Raw genomic sequence first — 13,487 nt, 5'->3', positions numbered from 1 at the left:
GAAATATACCACTGTTATTGAATTACTGCATTTACCATCTGCCTAGCCTGTATAACCACCTCTTTTTTTCAGTGCTTATTGTTGCTGTTACAGAAGATCATTCATTGACATTGGTGTGTTGTCAGCCATCTACAGAGTGTGTCAGCACTGGAAATGGTAGGAGAACCCAGAATTTGCAGGCTCTCTAGTGGGGGGCAGTGTTATATAAACCTTTTCTAAGCATCAGTGGGGTATGTTTAAATTTGAAGCTGAAGGCCAAGTAAACAATACATTGACATTTAATTCAGCTACGTAATTAATACAAAATGTCCTTAATGAGACTCTGTCAATACCTCTTACTTTTACATTTGCATACAGCTGCAAGAAGTACAAAGAAATGAACTCTCTAGTACCCCCTGTCTTGTTTCAAAATTGTATCTCTATGCTGATTTATAGCTGCTGTATTACTGCAGCTCGAAACAACACTTTTAGGACTTTCAGCCCATGTAGCTACATCTTCCAGAATACAAATGTACACAAAATTTAACTTAAATATAAGTATCCAAAAAAATATACTCTATACTTATCTCCATGCTGCAGCACCTGCGTGACACTGCATCTGTCCCAGACTGAGAGCTGAGTGATTACCTCCATTGTCCAGGAAACTCTCAGCTGTGTGCTGAAAGGGGGAGCCAGCTGTCAATCAAGCAGATAGATAGATCCCGACAACATTATCAGGATCCTTCCCCTACTTGACGTGGCTGCGTTAGATCAGCTGATAGCAGGCAATAACCTGTTATCAGCTGACTCTAGGTCAGATAAGAACAAAAAGTAAATTTGACCCAAAAGAGAAGTATGGTCAAAAAAGGTTTGTTCATACTTTTCTTTTAATATCTTATAAAAATATCTTCTAAGAAAAAATCCACATGGTCAGATTTAAACAACAGTTAATGATTGGCACCCACTCTAAAAAGTACCTTATTCGTAAATGTATTTATATATAAATATATATACACATATACACAGTTTATCTAATTTGTCGCTAGTTATGTGTCAGAATGGAATCATCAAATCTACAAAAAAACAAGAGAGCAACCATGTAACAGAAAACATTTATTGTAAACATTTTACTTTTAAAAATTCATTTGTGTGATAAAACAATGGCACTGTTAACATAATTTATACATAAGTATGCCTATCTTTGTTGCTGCTTGCATTGCAAGTCCTTGTGTCAATGCATTTCCCACAATAACAGCTATTAAGAATAAAGAAAAGAAAAAAAAATGGGAAAAAAAGAAATTAAACATTTAATATTTAATTTTCCTGAACAATTTCATTTTTTACTGTATAAATCACAAAGCAAATCTTCTGAATTGTAATATATGCTAATTGGTTAATTTGTTTGCTGCCTTTAGACAAGACCATGCAGTAGGTCTAACATATTAGTTTAGTGGTAGTGATAGCAGAATCAAATCACTCAAATAGAATTCCAATAACACATGTATGTATTTTCTCTGATTTCTTACAGTATTATCATCCTAAACAAATATTACATTCAAAATGCTAAACACTAGCACCATTTTTTTCCTTTTATTTAGTACAATCATTATATAGAAAAAGATTGAAATTGAAAGACCAGTAACAAAGTATTCCTTTATAAATATATGACACATTATATGGAGTACGCTAGTAAAACAACAAGAAATCTTTGGTAGTAGAATATAATTTTATCTATTTTTAAGTGCATTTGTTTTCTTCATCTTAATAAAGTTAAAATCTTAGAAAAATGCTGAGTACCCACTAGGCACATCATTGTGCTCCAACATTGTAATTGCACCACTTTTACAGGGCTAGTACCAGGGGCGGACTGACCATTTAGAAACTCGGGCACTGCCCGAGGGCCCGGGGTCAGTAGGGGGCCCCATGAGATGCCCCTGGTACCTTTTTCATAGGCTTTTTTGAGTTTGTGCAAGGACACAGGGGCCCCATGATCCCCTATTGCCCAGGGGCCCCATGAGTTGTCAGTCCGCCTCTGGCTAGTATTCAATGCACATGGACAAAACATGCAGTTCACTAAAGGGTATATTAAGCCGTAATAGAGTGTGTTAACTCTTCTCATGATAACATTTTTCCTGGGACAGATAATTGCAGACCAAGGAATCAAATTTGTGCAGCATTCCTCACATTTTCACTCTCAGCAGTAGGAGCTTCCTACGAGAGCAGTGCAAATCAATAGGCAGCAGAGACCCAACATACAACATGAGGGTAAGTGCCACATGTAGACATGCCTGGTAATACTGTTCGGTTCATTCTTCAGCGCTTAGTACCTGGGGAAGTTTGGTGTAAAACAGAAATCATTACCCTGATTATTCACCACTCATGTGAAATAGGTTCCTAGGTCCACATTTAATTTCCTTTGGAGTTGTGGGTGCTCTTGTGGGTTGTTCATGCCTATTCAGCCCTAAATCAAGGTAACAGCAAACCTAGATGCTGTTTTTTTTTCCCGTGGCTAGTCCCTATTATTATACTATTTTTGGAAATAGTGCAAATGCATAAACATTTTTTTATACTACTGAGATTCCTAAACAGTTGTGGACTTTTTGTCCAGTGCAAAATTTTAAAGCGAAATTATGGGCAAAATGACATATGATGCAGTCTGTCAATAGTTACTAGTGGCAGTTTTATTACCTGTTAATCCTGCCAGTAAATTTGTTATTTTTAAACTACCATTAACAGACCAAGCTGACCGGCAACAGTGGAGGGTTCAGACAAACCATTTAACACCAACTGGCATGCCTTTATTCATTTATGTAAAACCTTCACTTCGAAAGGAAAAACACCTTTTTCTGTAACTGCTTAAAAAGCGTTAGCTGGAGTCATGCTTTAATTTGTTAGTGAAGCATGTAAAATCCATCTAAATTCACTGATCCATCTAACAGTACCCTCTTCATAGGTTGGCTGTCTAATAGTGGATACATTGGGGTTTACTTACTAAAGCTAGTTCACTCAGAGTCTGGTTAGCCAAACAGCTTCTGACCTCAGCTTGTTCAGTTAAGCTTTAGCAATACAACCTGGAAGCTGATTGGTTTCTATGTGGAAGAGCATGAGACTCTGAGTGAACCAGCTTTAGTAAATAAACCCCATTGCTCCTCCACAGATACAGTGGAGCAGTGAGTGTAGCTACTCTAAGATAGGAAATGTGTTACTGGCAGAATCACCAGAAGAAAATGAAGAAAAACTCAATGCAGCCAGGACTGGTAAGTTGCAATATACTAAATGTTTGTTTTTAGGTTTAGATATGCTTTTAGCCCAGTCCAGCAGCCCAAGTGCATAAATATGTGTACAAAAAAGGCATGCATGCATACAGTCCAGATATAGCTTCAAGATTTTAAAGACTTGACAAAACACATTTTTTTTATTCTAGCAAACATTTAGAAAAAATTTAAACAATTGTATCCTCTTTTGCTTGGAGCAATGAAGAGTCTGTCAATAAATCTTCTATTAATGGACTTTACGTCTCTCACAGCTTTGCTTTTATGGTATCTTTAAATGTACATTTGTGACCATTGAACAGCGAGACAGGAATTAAGAGCCAATATATGCTCAGTGTCACCTTATATATCTGGCTCTGAGTTCATCAATAAAAGATTTATCCGTTTCTATAAATTGCATTTTCTTTCTGTTTAGAAATGTCATGACTGTCATTCTGAATATGGCACTATCGTGGAATCAATGACTACATTTCAGTAAGGCAGTTTTATCAAACAGATCACTGGCTGACAATGCCTACATAAAAAAAAATGCACATATTGATGTTTGTTGTTAGAAGAATGTGATGACCATGATTAATTACATTTAGGTTAGTCTTCTTGGGTGACCTTGTCTTCGTAAAGTGCTTAATAAGCATTCTTTTTATGTTGATTTTCCTTGAGAGATTTTTGAGGAACATTCAGTCTGTAGATTCTCTATGCAACCACCACCCGCAAGTCCTGGCTGCTGTCACTGCTTAGGCTGGAATTATCAGGGGTTGCCTGGGCCTGAGCAAAGTTGATGAAAACCTAGAAAAAAGATATAAAGGTACATCAGAGGAAAATAGTATTACAACACTTTACACATCATGGGAAACTAAACCACAGCAACCAATCAGATTTACTAAAGCTTACTATACTTTGCGTAGTGTTTTTTGTATACAGCACAAAGCCTTGCCTAGGCCCTAAGCTATATTTAATTGTTGAACACAGAAAAGTAGTAACTTGAAAAATAATCTGGATACCACACTTGGAATGCCCCTCAAAGCTGGAGCCCCAACTCCCACTATCTTCAGGTGCGGGGTGCAGGCTGCCAAAAGCCCGTCTGAGGCAGTGCATACATGAAAACAAAAAAGTGCCATTCTCCTAACTAGCCAATGTAGTATAGACATCAAAGTGGCTTCAACCATTTCACTCCGCCTATCAGGGCTTAATCACAGAGTACCCTACGATTAAGCCTCAATGGACGGGACGAAACTCGTCAAGGGACGTGGTCTTTGACGGAGACTCATAGGCTAATGCTGTTTTGATGTTTATACTACATTGGCTGGTCGGGAGAGTAGGGATTTTTTGTTTTCATGAAGAATAATCTATTTATAGTCCTACATGAAAGGTCCTCCGTTGCCCCTGAAAATATGTGTATCTTATATGTACCTTTAAAAGGGAACAACAGTAGTTTTGAAACAACTGTATTTTTTGCATGCTGATTTTTATAAGACCTTTATTCCAGAGTGCACACATAACACTAGTGTCAAAGAGCATCATGGGTAATCTAAAGAGAGAGGAAAAAGGAGAAGCTGCTTGCTTTCAGGCAACTTCTCTCTAGTTGGAACCATATCGAGCAGTAGGAAATAGAGTGGGAAGAAAGGTGAGCCACTTCTTTGGCCCATTCAGATGGTAATCAAAGCTTCAGCTATCTGTAAACTCAAGGCAAAAGAGTTCCAATTATCCCAGTAAACATGTGAAAAGGAGCTCTAACTGCTAGCTGGAAAAGGCAAATATTAATTTTCCTATGTAATATTTCATATCGGGCCACATAAAACTGAATTTTTTTAGATATTTATTTATTTTTTCACCCTAAATGCACTAAAGACAATATAGACAACACCACATTCCCTTTAAAGAGATCAGGGGTAAGTCCTAAATAAACTTGCTCTCAGCTATATATACTGTATGGCTGATGGCACCTTGATCACAGGGTGTCACTCCCAAATGTATGCATCTGAAAGCTGACTTTGGCATATTTGTTTTGCTTTTTTCTGGACCAAAGCTGCTGGAGTTGTGAGAGATTGAACTCAGTGGATGAATGTCTTCATTTAAATGTTGTCCTCTTTGCTGTTAACAGGGCTGAGTGCTATAAAACCTAATAAAACAGACCTGCTATTATGTCACTTGACCAAACTACATTATGATTTGAACCTGTTGATGAGTAGGAAATATGTTGTATACAAAAACGCCCCTGCTTTCTTTCTCCAAACCAACCAAAACAGCAGATGAGACTCAGCTCTTACCTTCTTGTGATTCCCACAATTATATTGTAATAATAAACAAAGTGCCCCCTCCCATAAGTTTTAATAATGGCATATCAGTCACAAAATACCCCTACGTGACGTGACGTGTATGACTATATAAATAAAAAATCAGATCAGATTATAACTAAGTATAAATATAAACACTTATGTAAAAGATAAATGTAAAAATAATGTGCAATCCAATAAGTAAAAATCACACTGAAATATAGTGATACACAAAAATCACAATTCCAGTGCTTATTTACACTCTAAATTGCTTTTTTGGTGTGCAGTCACTGTGGGAAATCTCACAGTTTAGAGAGTGAATACGCTGTGATTGTTATATTCGATTATCACTATTTTTTTCACTTTGATTTTCACTTTTTGTATTACCATTATTTATTTATTTATCTTTTAATATACATTTATTTTTATACCTATTTATAATATGATCTGATTTTTATTTTTATAGCCATACAGAAAGGTAATGGTATTTTGTGATTGATATGTCATTTATTAGAACCTTTGGGAGAGCTGCACTTTATTGTTACAGGTAGGAAATATGAGCAAATACTTTTAATTTCTGCAAACTATAATTTTGGCAAAATGCTTGTCAACGTGAAAGTTTGGAGGATAAGTAAGACTACCACCTATAATAAGGGATATACCAGAAATGTAAGATATATATATATACACACACACACACACACTGTATCTAAGCATTAAAAAATTAAAAAATATGTTGCAGTGTACCTCATCCAGAGTTGTCTGACTGACTGAAAAGTGAATGATGTTCAAGGCTGTTTTGTTAGACTCGAGCAGGTCAAATATACTAGCGACTCCTCCTACAGACACAGGGACATGGTACTCCACCATAGTGAAGTGGTGTTCCTATTCAGGAAAAGAAAAAAAAAACATTTTTAACATACAAGTACCTTTAAAACACATTTAGAATCTTCAAAAAGTCACAAATGGAGTAAAAAGGATTTTTCAAGTCAACTTATGAAAAAGATTTTACCTGCATCTACTACTGAGACATGACTACCTTCTGTTTTAGGAAGATAATATCATGCAATGTACTGATTAGGGTGGAAGACACATGGAAGCCATGGTTTTCATATACTGCATATACTATGCATATATATTTCATATACTAACGATGGCCAAAAAGCCTGCTGTATGCAGTTTGGAATAAATAGCTCTATAATATTAGGATACATTTGCAGTATACACCAGTGGTTCTGGATGTGCATTTTGCTGTTGGGACAAAGAGGGATTTAGGAAGGGCTAAAGGCTCTACTGTCCTGTATTGAGGAATAATACTCTAATTTCTGTGATACAGTATGTTATGGAATAAGACAAGTGAATACCTTCTGTTTTAAGAAGACTTTACTGTGCTATGCATTTGGTTGGAGGGCTTTTTTGGGCTCTTTCAGTCCCTTCTCACCAAAACATGTACCTACTATCTAACAGAATTATAATGACCCAGAAACTTTGTTGTATCTGAATACTCTATCTGGTGTATTGCACACGGCAATGTGCTTCAAGAGAGTGCAGTACCTATAGCGGCTCTATGAATGTCTCTTGTATTGGCTTCAAAAAGGTAAATTCTGGTTGTTATGAGTTACTGAACGTTGCTTCTTACACCACTTTTTAAATAAATGTTTATTTGGGAGCTAAATTTCTAGTTAACATATTCTCTGCATTCTGTAGGACAAGGGTCTCCAAACTTTCTAAATGAAGGGCCAGTTTACTACCCTTCAGACTTTAGGGGGGATGGACTGTGGCCAGTAGGAATAGAAATTTTCCTGGCATCAGTGGGAGTAAACAGTGCCCGATCTTTAGTATTAGGAGAGGAATAGTGCCCCATTGTTGGTGTTAGTAGGAGGAATAATGCCCCATTGCTGATGTCAGTGGGCAGAATGGTGTCCTGTTTCTGTGCGAATAATAATGCCCCAAGGGCCAGATAAAGGAAAGCAAAGGGCCACATCCAGCCCCTTGGCCACAGTTTGAAGTCCACTGCTCTAGGACATTGTTTCATTGCAATAAATGTGAAGTTTTAAGGTAAGAAATGTGTTGCAGTTTTTTTACTACTACAAAAAAGTAATAGCTTTAAAATAGAAGTAAAAGCCTATTTAAAGCCTTCATTCATACAGGAGGTGCTATTTGCACTACAGAAATTTAGAGCGGAATGGAGTGTCAACAGAAGAGGTGCTGGATTAAATAAGGACTCAGGTAGGTAAAAAGGGGGTGAGAGGGGGATACTGATACCTAAACATTTTTATCAAGGAATGCATTCATATAAAAATGTTTAGGCTTTAAAACAGAGAGGATTCTATATTGTTCTATACATATCAAACCTAAAATATCCTAAATATACGTACAGGAGGGGGACACCCATGTGCCTTTTTATAAAGCTTACTAGGAGTTCAGTTTTAAAGCTTGTACCTTTAGCAATGTTTTTTTTTTTTATAGTACAGCATTTTGATGTAAACCTGTCACAAGAGAAACACGTATGCTCACATTTTTCTTATCTTCTACTGCAAATGCTAGTTGCCTGGCTGTACTAATGGACTGATTTCAATACTTTGAATCACTGAACTAAAAACAGGGAATTTCTGACTTTTGCACAATTTTTGTGATGTGTTTGAGCATACTTATTTAGGCTTTCTGCGATGCATTTTGCATTTTTGCACATGCACTTTTTAAAGCGTTTTGATGCATTTTGCATTTTTTTCCTTGTTGCTAGGCAGATTAAAATGCATCAAAAGTGTATAAAAAAGGCACTACATGCTTTTCTGCAGCATTTCCATTGACATCTATAGAACCAAAAATGCAACTTTTTGCATTTAAAAAAGTCCCTGACCCTTTCCAAAAAATACACCGGGTGAAAACGCAGAGATGTGAACATGTCCCATAGGAAATCATGTTAAATGGACTGTAGTTCGCTTATGCAAAACACTGCGGAAAATGCTTAGGTGTGAACCTAGGGTTGTGGTCAAGGACCCAAAGTATTAAAGTAATGACTTGCATTTTTGGAAGTAGGTCAACAGTGGCAAGACCTTTATTTACTTGGAGACACGTCTATGTTAATACATAGAGTGCAATATCTGTTCTCACCTAAGTTTCAGTCTTCAGCTGGCCATACACTGCAGGCTGAACAAACAAAAAAAAAAAAACTAAGGCAGGCCATAGAATATACAGTTTTCTTTCCTTCCACCATTGGTGGAAGGTAAGAAAGTTGCTTGATTCCCTCATCAACACAGTCAGTGTTGATGGGGGAAACCCTCCTGCATCACTATTGTATTCTGCCAGTAGGGAGCCTTCCCTGCTGGCAGAACAAAATGATTACTTCTAGTGGCTATAACTACCAGCAGTGATCACATGAAAAAATCCATCAGACTGGTTGTTCTGAAGTCGATTGATGGATCAACTTCAGTACAACCAGCCAGCCCATAGATTGTTTGAACTTCGGCCTGTCCCTGCTGAACCAGCTAAGGATCGATCTATCTCTGGCTGCCTTAAGAGATTCCTCCATCCATGTGGATGAACTCATCTCTAGTCTCCTGCTGTGGATACTGTATTTTGACAGCTGACCCCACTGGCTGTCAAAATATCTGAGCAATTACTACATCTGATTAGATGCAGATGCTGGTCAGCCAGACATTTTCCAGCAGGTCAACAGATTTCAAATGTTCTGCTTTTCTTCAACGGAGCTGGGCTGGCATGGTCACCCACTGAGCAAGGTTTGGACAGTCCCTGAGGAATTTTATACAATTGCTATAACTCTTTTGGGCCAAAGCTTTATTCAACAATTACTTACAAAATTACACATGATAGATATCACATTTGAAAAAGTGACACTGAAAATAAGTAAAACATCATAAGTTTTGTAATGCTGTACCTTTAAGTAAGTGTTTGGAAAATTAAAGTGCATAAAGTCGGTGATTGTCTTGACACTGACGGAGGAGTCCTTAAGATGCATCTTCACGGTGAACCCACTTCCAAACCTAAATGTATTACAAAAACATTCATATGATTGAGCCTGATTACAGGATGTACCTTGCATGTGACTGTGAAAGACCAAACCTTTCAGTATCTCAGAAATAAGTCTGGTCTTGAAGCAAATAAGCACTGTACGTCACTAAGTAACGTCGACAGTGTACGAGTGCAAACTACTGCTGAATTGATTACCTGCCCACTAATACATCATTGTATGATATGGAGACAAACTGCCAAGCAGTATATGTCTCCAAATGCCACTATTTAAAAACATATACATTTTGCTCAAAATTAATTTGGACTTTTTTAGACCTGTGTGCTGTGCTTAAAGTGGTGTTAAACCCAAAACCCCAAAATGTAATATATTACAGCTTACTAATCCTGTAGTGGCTATTTTTTTCACCTCTCTTGTTCCCTGGTTATCTGGCCAGTAACACACCTTGAGTATTATACAGACACCACTCTGGATGAATGAGCACAGGGGGCAGATCTGGACAGTAGCATTGTCAGTCTGGGCAGAGGGGGAGTGCTAGAAGTACTAACAGATGTAAAATACAGTAACACATTGAATCTGAGCTCCAGCTAGTACTCTATAATCAGTTACAGAAAAATTTTTTTTTTCTTTTAGGATAATGGTTTTACATAAATAAATAAATAAATAAATAAATAAAAGCTGATCATTTTAACAGCTGTAGACGGCCTACCGCAGGTTTACTGTGGCATAGCGGCCCCGCTGCATTGGATCCTATATGTGTGATCCCGAACTTCCTGGTAAGGGGTGTGTGCGTCCGTCCCCAATCTGTGCTATCATAGCACAAGACAGTCAGCAGGTCTCGGCCAATGTTTTATGGCTGGGACCTGCTGATTGGCTTAGCAAATGACAGTACGGAGCCCTGTGTTTACTATGATTTTTCTCCCTACAAAGCAGGGAGCAAAAATACACCCATTTAGTAGTAAAAGCAGCACACATTACACATTGTTAGGCACATAGGTGTCCGTTTATGGACCAGCGGTAATAGATCGCTGCTCAGTTTTCCGGCATTCTCGGAGAACACAGTTCTCCTGTGAATGCAGTTTACGAAGCAGTTCTCCGAACGAAGGGAGAACGGTCTCCAAACGCTGGAGAACGGTCTGCAAACTCTGGAAAACGGCTCATTTTACTATAATCTTTAGAGATTACAGTAAAAGATCAGTTTACTAAGCAGAGGTAAATTATCTCTGCTTAGTTTTCGGTCCCTCTGATTCTCCAGCTCTGGGCTGGAGAATCTGGAGGGAGAACACAGATCTCCAGAGAAGGGCTGACATGATCTCCTGAGTGTCATAAACTGTGAATGACCAGAGAATAGCTGAGATCTGTTGAATCGCAGCTATTCTCTGTGTCATAAAAGGACACCATAGTAAGCCCTTTAGACTCTTGCACACAGTACTGATGTTTGAGCATCTGCTTTTTTTTCAAATGTAATTTCAGGTGCTTTTTGTGTATGTATTTGCGCGCACAATGTATTCTCAGGGAAAATTCATTAATATAATATGTGCATATTTGTGTGTATTTGCGCATGTGCAGTGTAAATTATTGCCCAAAAGTACGGATTATCCTATTTTGTTTTTACCGAGGAATATGCAACGCTTATTTACGCACCTGTGTACAAAGGCACATTGTTCTATGTTTTGCCTCATTAAATAATTGCTGTTGTGAGCTTCTTCAAGCTGAAGTGTGCAAGAGGCCTTTGATTACCCCTGTGTGTTCACCCCTTCCCAGCCAGTGTCATTAGTACAGTGACAGTGTATAGTATTATCATTGATTACTGCATTAGTGTCACTGGAGATGTCAGTTAGTCAGTTCCCACCCTGTGTCAGATTGCCTGCCATATAAGTCACTGATCACCGCAATTACTAGTATAAAAAAAATAAATACATATTCCAGTAGATATACCATATACCATAGTTTGTAGATGCTATAACTTTCACACAAATTAATTGATATACACTTATTGGGATTTTTTTTACCAACATGTAGCAGAATACATTTTGACCATTTTTTTAAAATGTTTTATTGGATATGTTTTATAACAAAAAGTAAAAAATATTGTTTTTTTTTAATTTTTGGTATATAATACAAATATAAAAACCCAGTGGAGATCAAATGCCACTAAAAGAAAACTCAAAAAAATTATTTAAATTTATTTCCTAGATTGTAAGCTCGAAAAAGCAGGGCCCTCGAACCCCTCGTGTATTGTTTTGTTACTGTATTGTCTCATGTACTGTTCCCCACTATATTGTACAGCGCTGAGCAAACCTTTTGGCGCTATATAAATACTGTATAATAATAATCTGTATACAGTGCTGCATGACTGCACAATTGCCAGTTAAAGTAGCCAAGTGCCTAATAGCAAAACAAATGCTCTGGTCATGAAGGGGATAAAATCTTCAGGAGATTAAGTGGTTAGGCACCCCTGGCAGTGTTAAATGGTCTGTCTCATCCCTGTAACAGCAAGAGAGCTTTTCCATTGAAAAACCACAGACATATTAGCTAGATCACCAGATGAAAATAGAAGAAAACATAAAAAGGAAACTAATACAGCAATATAATATAATCTGCAATATAATAAATATTTGCTTTTGGGTTTAATTCTACATTGACAATTCTACATTGACATGTAGAAAGAAAAGTGTACACTCTAAATGACACATTAATAAGTGGTGTCATTTTATTGATGGGCAGATATCAGAAGGAAAACCCCAATAGCCGCAGAGCATTTCACAGCACCAATATAGCACGTTGGACCCTCTATCCCTATCCCATTGACCAGATCAGAGCTGAGGCCAAAATTTCTTCAAAAAGCAAGGCCAAGGGGTTGAATAAAAGAGTTGATTACAATATACTATATAAACAGAGGAGTTTATGAGTTACTAGTACAAGAATCAAGTGACAAATGGTTATTTAACTGACAGATATGTACAGTGTATAATGCTAACCTGCTCTTTACGTGCTGTAAGGAGCCAATGCATTGAAACTTCCCCTTCACCATGATTGCTAATCTTGTACAAAGGGCTTCACATTCCTCCATGCTGCAAAAAGAAATACAGTTGTTACTTTTATGTGTCTACAATTAAGCATAAAATATACATTTTAGTATTGTTTAAAAAATAATAGAACATTTATATTTATATTTTTAGACTAGCTCGTACAATCATATGATGATCCTAATTGTTAGAGCTATGTCCATTATACTACATTTCATAAAATTGGGTGTCCAGAAAATGGTCACCATCCTGCCAAAAACAGGACATCTAGGAAGATGTGTGTAGGATATGTGAGAAAGAAATATTAAGGAATGTGACACTGACAGCAATGTATCAGTGATGAATATAGCCAGTGTATGTAGAACGCCATGGCATTGATTTACTAAAAGTGGAGAGTGCAATATCTGTTGCAACTCTGCAGAGAAACCAATCAGGTTCCAGGTGTTATTGTCAAAGCTTAATTGAACAAGCTGAAGTAAGAAGCTGATTGGCTACTATGGACAGCTGCCCCAGATTTTGCACTCAGTTTTAGTAAATCCCTCCCCCGATGACAAATAATGACAAAATGAGAGTACCACAACATTTCAAAATTAGCCAAAAAAGCAAAGGATTGTGGAGTAAAAAAAAAAGTTTAATGCTGCCATGAGGATGGATGACCACGGATTTCATGTTTTTTTTTTAGTTATGGCTCAATTTTCCTATCATGGCTCATTCTGTTTCTACTACATAATCACGTATTATGAGGTTCCATTTTTAGTTATTGCTCTTTATCCCAGTACCCTATAATCCCCCAACAGCTGTATATAATTCTTTCAAATCATGCCTTTTATTCTTATACATCCTTAAAAACCAATTACCCTGCCTGTTGCCCCATGTTATGACAGCTTATTACTGAGCATGCTGCCCCATATCCTTACTTCTGTTATCGTTCTTACCTCCTATC

The 13,487-nt window shown here is 37.3% G+C and overlaps 1 protein-coding gene across 1 annotated transcript in view; it reads right to left on the bottom strand.

Annotated features, from left to right (window-relative positions):
• Positions 1 to 1,079: 1,079 nt before the first annotated feature.
• The window catches only part of LOC149474167 (uncharacterized), a 210,072-nt gene continuing 197,664 nt past the window's right edge, over positions 1,080 to 13,487 (bottom strand). Inside the window, exons 48-51 of the mRNA XM_089672650.1 lie at positions 12,497 to 12,589; positions 9,423 to 9,528; positions 6,272 to 6,409; positions 1,080 to 4,037 (exon numbers count right to left, since the gene is read on the bottom strand). Of these exons, the coding sequence (XP_089528776.1) occupies positions 3,945 to 4,037; positions 6,272 to 6,409; positions 9,423 to 9,528; positions 12,497 to 12,589 (430 nt within the window). The 3' untranslated portion in view covers positions 1,080 to 3,944. The remainder of the gene's footprint in view (positions 4,038 to 6,271; positions 6,410 to 9,422; positions 9,529 to 12,496; positions 12,590 to 13,487) is intronic.

This window comes from Staurois parvus, unplaced genomic scaffold, assembly GCF_062004578.1.
Source record: "Staurois parvus isolate SC_StPar_1 unplaced genomic scaffold, SC_StPar_1.0 ptg000011l, whole genome shotgun sequence".
Classification (NCBI taxonomy): Eukaryota; Metazoa; Chordata; class Amphibia; order Anura; family Ranidae; genus Staurois; species Staurois parvus.
Note: the sequence above shows the minus strand (reverse complement) of the source record. Positions and strands in the feature narration are given on the sequence as shown.